The 18718-nt window shown below is 34.1% G+C and overlaps 1 protein-coding gene across 4 annotated transcripts in view; it reads right to left on the reverse strand.

The window, feature by feature from the left end:
- Window positions 1-18718, reverse strand: part of TRAPPC8 (trafficking protein particle complex subunit 8) — a 91359-nt gene that overhangs the window by 42380 nt on the left and 30261 nt on the right. For all 4 annotated transcript variants that reach the window (XM_082667729.1, XM_082667727.1, XM_082667728.1 and 1 more), the window contains 7 exons: window positions 18203-18303; window positions 14796-14901; window positions 8340-8471; window positions 4586-4810; window positions 3253-3361; window positions 1640-1834; window positions 394-521 (listed from right to left, as the gene is read on the reverse strand). In XM_082667729.1, coding sequence (XP_082523855.1) covers window positions 394-521; window positions 1640-1834; window positions 3253-3361; window positions 4586-4810; window positions 8340-8471; window positions 14796-14901; window positions 18203-18303 — 996 coding nt within the window. The remainder of the gene's footprint in view (window positions 1-393; window positions 522-1639; window positions 1835-3252; window positions 3362-4585; window positions 4811-8339; window positions 8472-14795; window positions 14902-18202; window positions 18304-18718) is intronic.

Below are 18718 nucleotides of genomic sequence, written 5' to 3' on the forward strand. Positions count from 1 at the left end.
TTCAATAAGCATATCTCATACTTTTTGTAACTAGAGAAAATAAGCATAAAAGAAGAGTAACTTCAGGGCTTCCCTGGTGGCGCAGTGGTTGAGAGTCCGCCTGCCGATGCAGGGGACACAGGTTCGTGCCCCGGTCTGGGAAGATCCCACATGCCGCGGAGCGGCTAGACCCATGAGCCATGGCCGCTGAGCCTGCGCATCCGGAGCCTGTGCTCCGCAACAGGAGAGGCCGCAACAGTGAGAGGCCCGCGTACCGCAAAAACAAAAAACAAAACAAACAAACAAAAAAGAGTAACTTCAGCTCACTGAACAGAAGAAGTTGAAATGCTATTACAGCATCTGTTAAGACTGTTACTGAAACATGCTTATTACAAATACCTTTTAACAACTTACTAGTTCTTTAACTTCATTTTCCTTTCCACTGACATCTTTAGGTTGAAACTTCCAGAGCAATGACAAATCAGTCAACAAAAGTGGAACTTTCAAAGGGTTTCTAAAAGCCACTTCCACTGTTATTGGCTCTATAAAAGAAAGGCCTAAATTAATAACTTGAATAAACCCCATACATCACCCTATGCTTCAATTCTCTGAACACACCTTGCTTTCACAGCTCTGCATTTCTGCCTATCACCTTGTAAATGTCCATTTATTCAGGATTCAGTTTAAATTACCTTCTCAAGAAGATTTCCCCAATTTCTCTGTACCAAAGAATGTCATTCTGTCTTCTATATTCCAAAAGCACATTGCATATTCCTGTATTAAAGCCCCCACTGCATGGTTTTATAAATGCAGCTCACTACATTATGAGTACTCAATTTACTTTTGCATCCCCAACTTCTAGTCATATTTGGCATGCAGAACATTATCTTGAGGGCTTCCCTGGTGGTGCAGTGGTTAAGAATCCACCTGCCAATGCAGGTGACACAGGTTCGAGCCCTGGTCCGGGAAGATCCTACATGCCACGGAGCAACTAAGCCCGTGCGCCACAACTACTAAGCCTGTGCTCTAGAGCCCGCGACCCACAACTACTGAGCCCACGTACCACAGCTACTGAAGCCCGTGTGCCTAGAGCCCGTGCTCCGCAACAAGAGAAGCCACCACAATGAGAAGCTCACGCACGGCAATGAAGAGTAGCTCCTGCTCGCCACAATTAGAGAAAGCCCACGTGTGGCAACAAAGACCCGACACAGCCCAAATAAATAAATTAATTAATTAAATTAAAAGAAAAAAACCAAAAAAACCCACATTATCCTGAATACACTGTAAACAAAATAAAAGCTGATTCACGTTGTTGTACAGCAGAAACTAACACAACATTGTAAAGCATTTATACTCCAATAAAGATGTCAGGGGGAAAAAAAAAACATGAATAGAAATTCAAGGGACTTCCCTGGTTGTCCAGTGGGTAAGACTCCACGCTCCCAATGCAGGGGGTCCAGGTTGGATCCCTGGTTGGGGAACTAGATCCCGCATGCATGCCACAACTAAGAAGTCCGCATGCTACAACTAAGAAGATCCCGCATGCTGCAACTAAAGATCCTGTGTGCCACAACTAAGACCCAGCACAGCCAAAATAAATAAATAAAAATAAATAATTAAATAAATAAATATTTTTTAAAAAGAAATTCAAGTATATCACCTTCTACAACTGTGAGCGGAAATCTTGAGTTATCTGAGTAACTGTTCAAACAGTACTCTGTGGGGTGGAAGTTGGATGGAAGTACTCCTCTGTTGACCACAGCCACAACGTGTTCCTCAAGTTCTCGCCACTGCTGAGAGGATTCAGAGTCATATTCTTGATCAAGACTTACATGAGTAGCTGCTTGCTTTTCACCTTAAAAAAAAAGAAAAGTGTCACTATTAAATACGCATATTTATTAACACCTGCCCTCAAATGAAATATATTTAAAATAAAGGTCTAAAGTATCCAAATAAACACATATACCATTCTTGCCTATTTCCAATTATCTGAGAGAAAAATAACCTCTTACTAATTCTAGCCTGACTGGAACTTAACTTATAATATTGATGCTTTTTTCCTTCTGACTCTGAAAGAATACATCTTCCTAGTTGTCTACAATTTTATATGAAATATTTCAAACATACGAACAAAGCATGGAGAATAATATAACAAATACTTGTATATCAAAATTTAACAAATGTTAACTTTGTTATATGATCCCAAATTTTATTTAAAAATAAAATAAATGTTAGAGATAGAGTTGATGTCCTCTATGTCACCCTCCCCAATCCTGTCACTCTCCTTCATCTCCTCCACTGGTACCACTTCTTCCCAGAGCTACTCTGAAGCATAACATTCACACTCATATTTTTTTTTTTTTTTACCTTACCAAATGAGTGTATACATAAACAATTCATAGAGTTGGTTTATATTTTTGAAATTTATATACATGGAATTACATTTCAGCCATCATTCTGCAACTTTTTTCACTCAGCTTTATGCTGGGGGTATTATCCATGAAACCATTATATGAATGTACCAAAATTTATCAATTCATTCCCTGCTGTTTTACTTTTCTTGCTACTAAAAACAATGCTGCTATAAGCATCCTGATAAATATTTTTAAATAAATTACTAAATTAGCTCTTAAAAAGAAACATATTAAGCTCCAATTAAGAAGGCTTAAAATTACAAAGTTTACTTTAACATGCATGAAGACCCTTGATATATTTATACTTTTGGCCCAGGACTGCCATTCTACAGCTCAACGCTAAGGAAATAATCCTATGTTTTAAAAAAGTCTTACAATAAGAACAGCATAATATTGGCAACTGTTCACTGCATCTGTATACATTTGAAATTTTCCATAATAAAATGTTAAGACAAGTTTTATCCACAAAAATGTCTATTACAACTTAGATTTTATATAAGCAAAAAGATGGAAACTATAAAACAAGCAAATGTTACAATACTTTATATGCACTGAATGGAATATTTTACAGCCATTAAAAATGTTTATCAAGATTATGTAATAACATGAGAATTCTTTATATTATATAAGAAAAGTCATTATAAGTACGGCTATTTTGTTGTTATTGTTTTTAGTTTTTAAAGCTGGAAGGAAAACCCCAAAGTAGTAGCTCAGGTAGCAGGGTAACAGATGATATGGTATTGCTGTTTATTTTCAAATATTCTTTAACAACTACACATTATTTTTTAAATGGAAAAAGATGAAAAAACTTAAACAAAAAAAGTCAAGAGGTAACAAAGCCAAATTAAACTTTACTAACCATCTGCTGGTCGTCTGTCATGGCCAAAGAAAACCCGTGTTGCTGAACTGTTAATATATGGTAAAGGAAGCTGCGGTAAAGGACCATCTGGTGATAGCTGACTTACATTCTAGGAAAAATACCAAAGAAAAGAACAATTTTTGAGAAAACTTCGTTATCTTCAAAATGTGCTTCCTCATTTTTTAATACACAAGATATTAAAAACATGTTAAACAAGAATATTAATTACTAGTTTTACTTAATATTTTAGAGTCATAAAATTTTATAACTGGGAAGAACTTTAGATATCATTGATTGTGGTCCAGGAGAATCTCCCTAAGGTTACTCCGCTAGTTAGTTCTCTCTGGATGTTATACCTCCAAATATTATTATTATTATTTTTATTTTTAATCACACCACCACCCCTCCCCCACCCCACCGCTTCCCCCCTTGGTGTCCATACATTTGTTCTCTACATCTGTGTCTCTATTTCTGCCCTGCAAACTGGTTCATCTGTACCATTTTTCTAGGTTCCACATATATGCATTAATATACAGTATTTGTTTTTCTCTTTCTGACTTAACTTCACTCTGTATGACACTCTCTAGATCCATCCACGTCTCTATAAATGACCCAATTTCATTCCTTTTTATGGCTGAGTAATATTCCATTGTATATATGTAACACATCTTTATTTTTGTATGTTTTTTACCTGGACTCATTATAGCATCCTCTCTGCCAAAATTCTTACCCATATGATTTCAAATTAATAAAGTATAAAAGGGTAATTATATTTTGCAGGACAGATAAAATATTTACTATTCATGGACCCTGAGGAAAAAATTACAGCTTTCCATTTCTCCACAAAACAATGCTTTAAAGTTACTATCCTCCTGTCTCAGTGAAATATTTTTTCTTCCTATTAATTCTACTGCATTACATCAAATTAATCTACCTCCCACAGATCCGTATCTCCCTATCTTTCATAGGAAAAAGAGAGGAATGTACTTTCCAAATGGGGAGATAACCCAATATACTGTAAAAACAGTTATAATTCAAAAATACATATTGAAGAAACAGTCCAGAAAGCTCATGGCATCTTTTTTTTAAAGATTCCAAGTACAGATACAAATGTTTACTGGAATATTAAAATTCTCTTTTATGAGAACTGTGGAAAGGCAGCACAACTCAGATCTATGACCAAAAAGCCTAGCCTGCCATATTAAGACAGATAATTGCATATATTCTAATAAAAACACTTATAAGACTCCTACTAGCTAGTACTGAATGTGCTTTTTGCTGAAAATAATGACAAATATAATTTTAATATACACTCTTGAAAATAAGTGTTCACCTTGTAAACATAAAGATATTCTCTGAGGAAGGCCCCTTGTTGAGCAGCAGATTGTTTACTTTCATTGATTAAAATATGCCTAAAAGCAGACACAGCATTGTCCAGTTGCCTAAGAGTATAGGACTGACGTCCAATGGTGAAGTTAATGTGATCCTCTGCAAGAGACCAGCCTTTTCCTTTGTAAACTTGCATGGCTTGACAATAGCAGCGTAAAGCATGTTTCTTCTGTAAGAAAATATACAAAACAAAGTATTACAATCCAAATTTCTCTTGGACTGGAAAAAATAACACACACACACACACACACACATGAAATCAAGTAACTGGTAATTAGTTCTTCCTCTAATAGACACTGGGATGATGAGGAAAATGAAACTAACATTTATGAAAACCCCTTTGTAATTACTGCTAAAAACCAAGTGGTCCTGAAGCAAACAAGTAACTGCTCTGTCCAAGGGCAAGAAGTCTAAGAAGTCAGGGCTAATAATGACTTCATGAAAAACCATCTGGGAGTTTCCAGAGCAGTAGCACATGGAGTCATGGATCAGTTAGAGACTTGCCGTCGTTAGCTTCTAGCTGAGAACTATCTTGTAAAGTCTAAATTTTGTTATGGTCAGCTCTCTATACCACCGCACTGGGCTGAACAGTAATGTGCATTCTAATACTGCATATATGAGTATATGGTATAAGTATGTACTTATATTTATTGGTCTTGTTTGTTTGGTAGTGATAGAGTTTGGCATCCTTTTCTTCTGCCCACCGCTGCATCCTGCCACACCCATGAGCAGATATTTGGCTTTAATTATATATCACTGCCACCCTCTGAACTCAGACAAGCTCCATTCTAAAACTGGGATTTGGTACCAAGAAAAAGGCTTCTCTCCACCTAACCTTTTGCTTCAGACTAAATTCTTGTAACCACTCCCCTCTCCAGGGCAGATTTACAAATTCTGTACCATGTTTAACCAGAATTGTTCATTGTTTTAGGAAATGTTTTCTTGAAAAGAGATAAGGAAAGCAAATCAAAATCATCTGCCACTTGATAGCATGCAATAAGAACAGTCTCTCTTTTGTGATATCCTTACAAAGATACCCGATTTGAATCTCAGGATGAGGAAACATCAGATAAGCCTAAACTGAGGGACATTCTACAAAATAACCGGCCTATAATCGTTAAAAGTGTCAATATCATAAATGTCAAAGTATCCTTCTGAACAGGATCCTTCACTATAAAGGACATTTAGGGGGCAACTATCAAAACCTGAATGGCATCTAAGGATTAGATAGTAGTACTGTATTAGTACTAAGTTCTTGATTTTCATTGTTGTTTTATGGTAATACAGGAGAAAAAAATTTGTTTCTAAGAAACAGGAAATATGTCCTAAAGTACTGGGGGGTACTGGGGCACCAGGCACACAACTCTCAAATGGCTCAAGTAAACAAAAGTTTCTGAACTGTGCTTGTAACTTTTTTATAAGTTTGAGATTATTTCAAAATAATTTTTAAGTGATGTTTCTTTAAAAAACAAAAAAACCCTATCTCTGTACTGCATTTAGTAAAGGAACACAGTTACTGAATCTTACAAACTGAGAGATAAAGAGAAACAAAGGTGTCTAGAAGTGTCACGTTCAAGTGCATTTTTTAGGATCTCTTGAAAAAGCATCTAAAGAGATTTAAAAGGTAACACGGATTTAAAGTCTGCCTTTTGAAGTAAAAAATAGAAAGATTGTCCAGGGTATTCTGGGCACAAACACCTTCTCCAGCACTTTCTTAATTTTTTTTTTTTAACTGTAAAAGTCTCTTATAATGTCAGTTCTCTAACTTTAAATACCTTATACGTGTTCATATTCTTAATGAAAAAATTGAATTATAAAAAATTTCTGGGGACAAGTAATTCAACATGAACTCACAGAGAGGACTGAGAAATGACATTACTATATATATATAATATCCTCTATGCTCCTCACTCATCCTTCCCAATACACACACCTGTTTTTAATGGAAATGTTATAAAAAGTTGGTGCTTCTCAGAAACAACCTGGCCTCAGTCAGAATTACGTGCCCTATGCGTGCCCTATCTTCCAAGGAAGATACTGTTCTTGACAAACTTCAAAGGGACATATATTTGCTTTTCCAATAGGTCTTCATTACCAGTTATATTTTCAAGTTTCTACTACTTGAGAAAGCAATTCCCTGGGTTCAAGGTATACAGAGTGGTCACAAAACAGCAACCTACCTTGGAATCATTAACTCCATGAGATAACTACAGTTAAAGATGATTATTAGGCCAGATAGCAAATGTATGTCAACCTACCACAATGTAGTCATTTTTAACTTGCTATGCATTTCCTAGAAACAATATGCCCTGTACTTTTAGAAGGTAAATACAAGATCCAATGACATCATAACCACAAATGAAACCATTCACAAAAGTGGACAAAGATGTGGAAAAAGGATAACTTACTTTTAATAAGAGACACAATCATTCCTAATGGGGCATATAATTATTCTTCTAAGGAAAGGAAACCACATGCTTAACACATTTTGTAGATTTTTGAATAACACTTTTTAAGCAAAGATAAACAATGGAATAGCACGTTTCAGATGCATTTTATACTTACTATGGAAAAAAGCTGTGAAAAATCAGAGCTTTTTTACCCCCACTTCAGAGCCTGAGAAATTCTAATACATGAAGTACATCAAATTATTATAAAGACTTTTAATTTTATAAATTTTTTACAGTTTTGTATTTAATATAAAGCAAGGTCACATATTTTCTAACTTGCCAGTTTCCAAATAGAGGGAGGAACCCAAATTTTGAAAAGTTGGTTTTTAAAAATCACGGCATTCTTACATGAAATTGAGAATAATTTTAGAACATCTTTATTTCTTTGTATCTTTGAAATAACATGTAATTTACAACACTGGCATGTTCTGGTTATCGCAGACTTTGAAAAATGTATGTTCATAAAAATTCTTATTAACTAAATTCAAAAAAATCCTCACACTCCCTGACTAGATTAAAAAATTCCTTAAGAGACAAGACATGTTAGTTTTACAGGTGTAAGCTCAGCTCCTAGCAAAGTCCCTGGAATACAGAGATGATTACTCAACCCACACTTCTATCTATATTTACAGTAAACCACCATATCTCAACTGCTGTTACCACTCTAGAAAGTGGTAACTGCCTCTAAAAAGGTCCCTCCAGCTAACGCTTAAAAGGACAACTGGGGCCAGAGAATCTCTCTAAATTAATAAAGATCTTTTCCAACCCAACTGCTCCCAGGGACAAGAGACAGAAGATTTCTACCCATTAAATATTTAGTAAATACCATTAAGAGACATTCTGAGAGAAAATAGAAGACCAGAGTTGAAATAGGGAGGGTTTAATCACCTTTAAGAAGAATTAAAATTACTTAAGTGCAGTATATCTGGCCTTCACATATATGATTTAGTTTAACCTCACAAAAATTGGGGCAAAATTACAAATTTTATAAATTAAAAAAAAAACGGAGGCTCAAAGACATAACTTTAAAAAGTCAAGTTGTGAGTAGATCAAGATTTAAACTCAGATTTGTCTAAATCCAAATCTCATGTCCTTATCAATATAACACATTACCTCAGAACAAAATTTAATTCCATCTTTAGAACTTTAAATCAAAAAATTGACAAATAACATACCTCTATAAACAAATTATAACAAATAAAAATTAAAATAAATAAATAATTTTCTTTTTAAAGCAAATGCACTCACCTGCCCTGCTTTACTAAACCGGTGGCCTGCCAGTATCATATGAAACGCGTATTTTCTAACCATGGGACTCTTCATGTTTATAAAGCAATGTGCCGCCTGTTCCAAAAGAAGTGCACTTCGAAGATCAGAATCCTATTGAATGTTAAAGAAAAAGAAGGTTAACGTCACAAAATTAAAAGTAAAGAAGTAATTAGTGAAAAAACATTTACTTTCTTAAAATAATATATAGCATACGCAATATTTAACTTAGGAGTATCTGAGGGCAGTGATCAAGAGACAATCCAGTCTTGATGATTCTTTCTTCCAATAAGCCAAATTTAAAAAAAGTCCAAAAAAGTCTCTATCATGAAATATTTTCTTTTGCTTTTCATAGAGCCAAATGTCTGGTTATGATATGCCCCATGTAATAAATCTGTGAAGAAATGCAATCTCTTTTCAAATGGCAAAAAAGAATATAAACTGGGAATTTAATACACGTATACTGATTTAAAGATAAACCAGAAAATGGAGTACAGAAAAAAATAGATTCACACTAATCTAATTTCTTCTGGAAACTGATCTGTGACATACAATAGCATACTTCCATCCATCCAAGAAAAAAGGAAAGACAGAATGTGTGTAGATCATGACATTATCTAATTTACTACTCTGTCCTCTATCAGGTTTTACTGTATTTAAAAGGAATTCTCTTCTTGCTCTAGTTCAAGAGGGTCAAAATGACTGATTTGCATTAAAAAGTCCAGAAGGCTTCCCCTTCAAAGATTATCACCTACTGTTAGCATATTAGTTAGTAAATGGTATAACTCAAATTAGTTTCCGCTTCAACTGACTTACAACAGAGTCTACAAAGACCACATACTACATTTATAGCCTCATCCGTAAGGACAACCTTTCAAATAACAGAGCCATCGTCACTTTACAAATAACTGAGAAAGTACTGAAGGTTGCTGATCAAGCATCAACAACATTTTCACCAAACTTTCTCTAGTTTTTCAGCTGTTCTCAAGCTGAACTTACCATGCCCTTCCATGTGTTCTGCTGCCATTATTTTCCCCAGGGAAAGTTGAAAACAGAAAACATTGACTTTAAATGCAATAATTTCAACAAATTATAGTTACATCAAAAAGTGTTCATAGACCATTGATTACTGTAACTATCTCTGTAGCAATCATAAAATTATATTAGAGTGGAAAAAGACCTGAGGAGACACTCCAGAAAGCATTCAGTAAATGGTAGATATTATTAATCTATTTCAACCCCCTCATAACAAAAACTAAATGATCAGATGATTTTCTTAGTTAACTAAATCCAAAAGCTAGTGAGTGGGAAAATTAGGAATATACAATTAACAAGCAGTTCTTAACCAAGGGTTTAACCAAGGGCATCGGAATTACCTGGGGAAGCTAGGGAGCTTACTTCTTTATTTTTTTAGGAAAATGCTTTCTTCTTAAAAAATTATTAAATACAGCCTCTTTTTTTCCTTAAAGAATAAATGTTTGAAGAAAAAAAGTGAGTATCTTTCTTTCCCACCTCATTCCTCATCCAATTTGCCAGAGGTAACTACTATTACCAACATGGTGCTCGTTTGTGTCGTTTCTCTCCCTCCCTCCCTGTACTTATATGTTAAATACAACAGTTTAATACTCATACTTCCTTATACATTAATCGTATTATACAGAGTATTATCTTGCATTTTAACTTAATATCATGGACTTCTTTCCAAAACATCTACATCTCTCATTTCTTTTAAAGCCACATTGTATTCCATTATATAAATGTACCATAATTTATTAATACAGTCTCCAACTGATTGATTTAATACTGCCACATACTTTAATTACTACAAAAAAATGCTTCAATAAACATCTTTACAAAAAATTTTTGAGTAACTATACAAATATTTTTATTAAACAAGTTTTTGGATGTAGAAGTGCTGAGTTAATGAAAGCTATGCATATACTTCAAATTCCAATTAATATAGCCAAACTGGTAAAAAAAAAAAAAAAAGCCATACCAGTAAAAGTTCCCATAAGAGAATAAGAGTTCATTTTCCACTCAGCCAAAAATCATTTTTTTTAATTTTATCACTTTCATAAAAGAAAAATAACACTTTGTTTCTCAACATACATTTCTTTAATAGTAAGGCTATTCATCTTCCATATGTTTATGTGTCTTTGTATTTTTTCTGTGAATTGCCTGTTTATGCCCATTTGTGAATGGGTTTTTGTGATTATCTGGTTTGTAAGAGCCCTTTGTACACTTAATTAATATTAGGCCTCTGTCATATATTTGCAAATAGTATTTCCCAGTTTTGACATGAAAGAGTCTATTCTTTAGTAGTCAAACATACTATATCTTCGCTTCTATGGCTTCAAAATACTGTATCAAACTAAGAAAGAATGTTATCATTCCTAGATTTTAAAAAATGTTCTCCCATATATTCTTCCAAGTTGTTCATTTTTTCATATTATAACTTAATCAAGCTATAATTATCATGTAATGAATAAGATAGGAATCAGCTAGTTTGATGTCACAACACCATTCAGTGAATAACCTAACATTTCCCACTAATATGACAAAACGACAGCTACTTATATGTAGTATTTAAATTCTCATTCTATTCCATTACTCTGTCTATTCTTATCATTGTAAACAGTTTTAACTTCTAAAGCCTTATAATACATTTTAATATCTAGAACAGGTAGATTTCCTCTAATTACTTCTTCTATTTTTGAATTTTATTTAGGTTTCTCAATAGAGTCAGTTTAAGTCCTATAAATTTCTTAAGTTTATTCTTAGCATGCACATGCACCCACACACACACACACATACGTGCACACACACAGCATAAAAACATTTTTTTAATTGCCTACAAAGCTTCATTAACCTGCAAAACCCAGATGGGCTGCAATCCTGGACATTCTGAATAAAATAAGGAATATACCCTAGATATCTTTGATGGTGTGTAAATGATTCTAATGTACAATTCAATTGAGAACCAGCACAGTAAACCCTCAGCATTCTGAACTTTAATTTGACTGACCAATTCAAGAGAGACCCGGAAGTCCACAGCATATATTAATTTAACTGAAGCAAAATTTGCCTCCTGCATCCAGTGAAACTGTTTGCTGAGAAAGAACTGATTTGCAGAGCTAAACACCCTGCACTCATATCTCACTGCAGCCTTTGTTCTTCGTTTAGGTCCTGTCTTACAGTGACACCTAAAGTAGAAAAAAAACACTGCTTTGAAACCAAAAAATGGCCCTGAAAAGAATGGTAACTGCCATCTGTGTTGATGGAAGAAAAATGGAAGAATTTCACGAAGTGATAATTTTATCCAGAAAGCAGAGGCTTTCTTTGAATGAGCTGAAGAATAAAATTTTATTTTAGTGTTAGTTCACATCCACGCTATGACAAGTCTATCATATATGCTCTATAAGGAACTAAGGAAAAAACCCCATGATACCACTGCAACAAGAACTCCAGCCTGTGAACTTTGCCCACAGCCAAGATATAATTTTAACAAAAGCTGAAAAGGCAACACTAACTTAAAATATGAAGATAAATATAAGGGAAAAAATCATTTGAGGTAGAGGTTTCCATAAACACTTCCATTAAAAAAAGGCACCCGCTGCACAAACTTAACTGAATCAAATCTCAAGGATGGCATGGCACTAAGATTTTTTTTCTTTGCATAATTGTGAAATTAACAGGAAAGGTGCTAGCAGCTGAACAATTTACCACAGGAACAGTTCCTCCCAAGCTTGAGAAACTTATAAAAAACTGGTGCTATTACTATATCCTTGATAAGGTGATTTATTGTATTTAAATGGAGTAACAGACAAAAAGGGTTATATGACCAGAATAAATGTTCAACACAGAAACACAGACACAAGGAAGGGGAAAGCACCATGTTTTAAGCACCAAATTTAAACACTACCTATGTGCTACTAAATGTGACATGTTTCATCATTAAACTGGGTTTGCTCTGCCATGCTGAAAATCCCAGGGCATAACACAACAATAAGACCCACTTGCCCATAAACTTACAGTGCAAAAAATAAAGTCAAAGCACAACTCTTTTCATCACAGCTATAATGGGATTAACAAAAATCTAGGAAAAACAATTCATGAATGTCAAGACTATGTAACTCAGTTCCCTACCCTCAGGATGAGTACATTTTTCATTTTAAACAGCCTTTCTAGTTAACAAAATTACAATAAATACAAATTATTAGTTAAAATTTAATAACCTTAGACATATTATGCCTAACAGTCTTTACTTTCAAGTTATCTCAAAGAAATATCTGACAGGTATAGTAGAAAAGGCCTGTGAAAATCACAATTTCTGGGGAAATATATCACATTCACCCCCATCTGTCACCCCAAAGCAGTAAATGACAATGATAAATTTCCTAGAATTTCATGACAAAATAAATCATCCAGGTTTGAAAAAGAAAGGTAAAAACAAAGAGTTGGAAAGAAAAAGAATAATGAAAGAAAATAATAACGCTACAATGCAGATAGAAGAATTTGCTCTAAAGAAATTTTACTCCAAGCTCCTAAACCATAAATTCCTTTTACATTCACTGATAACCCCTAGGTTGAAAAACTCAGCAACATATTCAAACCCAAGTTAAGATTATTTATTATAATACAGAATATCAACACACTCAAGAACCTATATTCAGCTCTAACAAATAGTTTCTGACAACTGTTCATACAGGTCAGTGTCCATGCAGTATCAATTATTAAATATTTTTAAAATCATCCCTTAGCCTACTTAGTTATAACTGACAGAAACCTTTTTAGAATAATTAATGGTTCAGTTCAACAAACATCTGTAAATGATATACCATGTGTCAAGCCCAGTGTTAGGCACTAGGGATAAAAATGTAGAAAGCAACCCAGTTCCCTATCCTCAAGAAGTTAACAGCTTAAATATAATTTCCAATATAATATGACAAGTCAGGTCTCACAGCATATATGAAAGGACAGGACAGAGACACTTAGAACAACCTGGGTACTACATACAAATATCTGAAGGATATGACTGATAATCAGGACTACTAAATTAAGGTGAGGAAAAGGGCCAAAGTCCAAGAGAAGGACATTAAGGACATGAACCAGGACAGTAATAGGAGGGATTTTAAAAAGAGAAAGAGAGATAAGTAAAATATGTGAAGATATAAAAACATGTTTAAGAAGTTTAAAAACAAAAAATCCCCTGGGACTTCCCTGGTGGTCCAGTGGTTAAGAATCTGCCTTCCAATGCAGGGGACATGGGTTCGATCCCTGGTCAGGGAACTAAGATCTCACATGCCGTGGGGCAACTAAGCCCACGTGCCACAACTACTGAACCTGCGCACTCTAGAGCCCATACACCACAACTAGAGAGAAGCTTGCACACTGCAACAAAAGATCCACATGCCACAACGAAGATCCTGCATGCCACAACTAAGACCCGATGCAGCCTAATTAATTAATTGATAGATTAAAAATCCCCTAATTGTGTCACTGACAGTATAGAAGAATATAGGTACATCTCAAGTAGTTTTTGCCTTGAGCAAATAAGGAGCTGGCTGGTTATAATTTAAGATCAAGATCTATAAGGTAAGAAAGTAGAAGTTTAGTTATTGCTATGTTGACTCAAAGGTGCATTGGGAACACTCAAGTAGGTTAAGTCTAAAAGGCAGTTGGCCTTTCAAATCTAAAGCTCAAGGAGACATCAGGGCTGGAGACAGATTTGAGAGTGAAAATCATAACTGTAAATAGATTACCTAAAACATGTATGAAGTAAAAAAGTACAACGGTCCAAGGATTAAAACCCTAGGGAACATTAATATAAACACAAAGGTGTTTGATTTTGTTTTTTCTGTTCTTGAGCATTCATCTAAAAAACATGTCTTTAACCATACTGACAAAGAATTACTGCCATTCTTTACAAGCCTATAGTCAATACAACTTAATGTCTGTTGGAAACATTCAACAGCAACTATTTACGTGAATTTCTTTTTCTCCCTTTTGAAATATTCATAATATAGATTTTAAAAATGCGTAAGATGATTTTTTAACAAGTTCATAGGAATGAAAACAAAATTAAAAATTCCTGAGTAATTACTTTTTAAAGTATCAATTTTATATTAGGAAAGATGTATATGCATGTTGCCTTAAATATTGTTATCCATAAGTCAAAACTTAATTCATAGAAGACATACAGTGCATGTCTGTGGTTAATAATCATGCAGGCTTAAAATGTGTAAATAAAATAAATTCAGTTTACAAAATACTGCATTTAAAATTAATTCAACAAATTACTAAAGTAGCCAGGTTATAAATTCCCAAAGAGAGATACCCCTCTAATTTTGTTTTGCATACTCTCTCAAGAAAAAAGAAACACTTAAAAAAATATATGAAACAATACTAATTAGAACAAATACTACACAGTTTTAGTACCTCACTGGTCAACCGTATTAGGAGAGCTGCAGCCTCTGAATATTTGCTTTGGCTTTTTAAGATTTCAGCACTAAGCAATACACATCTTTCAGCCAATACCATATTCCTAGAGGAAAAAAGGCAAGAAAAATATAATTAGCACTACAATAATATTTTAGTACATCATAGTAACCATGTGTTCAACAAAAGTTTCCAATTCTAGTTTTTAAGTAAAAAGAAATACATGTCTTTGTTCTCTACTTACCAAAAAAGGTTAAAAAAAAAAACTTCAAAGAATTCTCGTAACTCATCAAACCTTTTTAGCATTGTATAATTTTGTAGTAAGACTACAATACAAAGTCACATTTCCTGTATGAAAAAAGCTAGAACCCAACTCGTATCTCTGAATCAGCAGTTAGTTAACAAAACTTGCTTTCAGACATAAAGGAATATAAACATTTCACCCAGATTTCTTTTTCCTTCCTTACTGCAAACTCTGGTAATGTGTGTTTCATTTTACTGACTACTTTTAGGAATAATTAGGCATTTTCTCTCTGGTTAGTACTATTGAAATGTTTCACTTGGAGATAGCATGGAGCCAGTGTTGCCTGACTGTTACTGAGAAAAATCTTCTTTGTAAAAACACAAAATCAGTTGATTTTTCTTGTGGACAACTATCATCAAAAATCTAGAGTTAGATTATTTATTCTTGAAAATAATAAAAATAAATGAAAATATTTTTTACTGTGTAATTACAAGATGGAATCCTTTTGTTGAGAAATACAGTTGACCACTGAACAGTGCAGTCAAAAATATGCAGTTGGCCCTCAGTATCCACAGTTCCACATCCATGGATTCAACCAACTGTGGATTATGTAGTACTGTAGTATATATTTCTTGAAAAAAATTCATGTGTAAGTGGACCCGCAGGACTTCCCTGGCGGTCCAGTGGTTACGACTCCACGTTTCCACTGCAGGGGGAACAGGTTCAATCCCTGGTTTGGGAACTAAGATCCCGCATGCTGCACATCATGGCCAAAAAAAGAAATGGACCGACACAGTCCAAACCTATCCTGTTCAAGGGTCAACTGTAGCAGCAAAGTTTTTCTCATTTTACTTTCTAATTCTTATACAAAAATATACCACTTGACCTTAAAATTACAACCAAAGACTACTAACTTGAAGGTCATTCTGAACAGTGATATTTTAAAAATACATTTCACTACTTTCAAAATTACTGTAGTGACCTGCCATAAACTTTCTACAAATCATGATTTTTTTTAGAGGGTTGGTATTTATGAATATCTGAGAATGTTTTAATGAACACAAAAGACTAACTCCTCCTTACCAGTACCTACTCACATACTACAATATGCTCAAATATGCTCCGTTCTTAAATCTTCTTCAGTAAACTTTACAAATCTTAACACAATTGTTTTATTTTTATCCTCAGCTATTTCCCCTTGTGATCAGCTATGAAGTCACAAGGCTACCAAGTTCAGGACTTTATATTAATTTGTTTATTAAAGCAAGATTTTAAAAAGTCATTTGTGTCAGGCAGTGGAATTACTAAAGATTCAAGTGTTTCTATGACACAATCCCTACCTAAACGCAGAAACTGACATAAAACAGATAATGAACAGGGTACCATTGATTTTTATTATGATTTGGGGAGATAAAGGAGGGAAGGGAAAGCTTCAAAAAAGAAATGTATAAATAGGATTGCATCAGTTAAAAAGTAGAGCCTGGCATTATAAGGGCATTGCAAAAGTAATATTGTATATCCTGTACTTAAGAAAATTTATTTACATTTTAATATTTCTGAGACCAGGGAGTTTCTTAAAATTGATATGTATAACTAATGTAGTATTTTCTAATTTATCCCAAAATATCTATTAAATTGTTGATAAACCTTACCAATTATGGTAACTTAGAAAAAAGATTTTAAGTTAAACGGATGTCAGTTAAGTATGTATTTAGAAAAAGCATATAGTCTGCTATGAACAGGAAGACAAAACTGGATTGCCACGGCTTATTTGGCTATCTGGGTCAATTGGTATTTTCACTTTTCTTTTGCACCACTCCACGTGCATCTCTCCAAAAGCTCTGTGCTTCATGAAGACAAGGAAAATCTTTTCAGAGAAAGGACTTTACTGCTCTGGCTTCCTTAATGCCTCATTCTCATAGTTCTTCTACCTTTTGAATCTCACTTTTTCGGAATCCTTCAAAGGTTCCTCGTTCACAGAAGGCTGTTTCTCCTGTCAGAAACTCCAAATATATTCTCAAACAGATTATACAAAGTATTCTATACAAAGGGCAGGATTTGATACTGGCTCCACCATTTATTAACTGCATACCCTTGGGCAAGTTAAACTCTTTAAGTTTCAATCTCCTTGTCTATCAAATGGTATCCACCATTTCACAGGCTTGTTGTAAAGATTAAATGAGCATGTAAATTACCTTGGCATAGTGGTAAATGCTGAGCACTAAATAAATGTTAATCATTATTACTAGTGTTGTGTTGTAAACACATTGCTATGACTACTACTTCTACTTCAACATTATAGGACACAAAACTGCCTTTGTGTCTCTGACTGTAACCCATCCATTCTATATAGAAAAGTCATATTAATCTTTCTGAAAAATAACTTTTATTATCAAGGCTCTACTCAAATATTCAGTAACTCCCCCATTTACTACTATACAAATCTTAACTACAGCTTAAAAATAATAATAAATGAGAGTTAATGCTCCCCCACGCTGATTTCTCTCAAAACACCTTTCCATATATACAAACCCTCTAACCTAGCCAGTGCTCTATTCCTTTTCAGCAGTAATGCTGTATCCAAAACATTGTTCCTGCCAATCACAATTACTAAAATGTCTTTGTGGCTATCAACTACCAACCAACCTTTCTTTCAAGGTCTATTCCTCAAACATACCGTGACACCTTCTCTGGACCAGTTCATAGTCTCCTTTACAGGTGGTGAGTTCTAACTCCCATAGAGTTTCAACAGAACTCACTATGTGTACAAAACATTTCTCATTTTCTTCCCTGGACCATTATTTAACTCTCTGTGTTTGCCTATTTAACAAGGAAAGTTCAAACTAACTAACTCCTGGCTTAACAGTGGCTAAAGTTAGAGATGTCCCCAAAATATAAATCACCCTCAACAGAACAAATAACCTCAACATTACATATAACAAATTCCTAACCACATATCCAAACAAAATTGGAAAGGAAAGGAAAATGTAGTAAAACCCTAGTTTTAAAAGATCATCTCACCTTATCTATGTCTATATTAACTTGATTTGGAAGCTTATTTAAGTTTAAAGCATAAAAAACAAAGAACCATTTATATCTAATAACCATATAAATGTCAAATTTACCTCTAAATGGATAGAACATAAATATTCTAGTCACCTACTTGCAGATATCCCTGTATGTCTGGATTGCTGTATCCATATAATGTGCAGGGTATGGCCTGGGTGCTCCTGGCTGAAGGAACGCTGACACTGCTGCCATTTCCTAGAGGAAAAGACATTATTTATAGTATTTCAAAAGGAAAATATTATTGTAGTTTAGCATTCAGGAAGTCTAAAAACTGGAATGAAGTTTGCTGAGTTTTTTTATGTATCCACATATATAAATCTGATAGCCTAATGCAGACTTGGAAAATATATGTATATGCTTTTAGTTTCAAAATTCTCTAGTCAAATTCCAAAGTCTGTCATTCAGTATTTAAATGAGTTTTTTCAAGAAGACCTAGTAAACAACTTCAGTCATGGTATATATATAACTTACACTTTCAGTCATGGTATATATAACTACCAAGTGAGCCTAGCTTAAGATTTCTGCTACCACCTCCTCCTCGTTATTCCCTATTCCTTAATGACTAAAGAACAGACCAATGACAGAACCATATAGAAAGAAACAAAATAAA

The sequence above is a fragment of the Grampus griseus genome, assembly GCF_964374135.1.
Source record: "Grampus griseus genome assembly, chromosome: 12".
Lineage (NCBI taxonomy): Eukaryota > Metazoa > Chordata > Mammalia > Artiodactyla > Delphinidae > Grampus > Grampus griseus.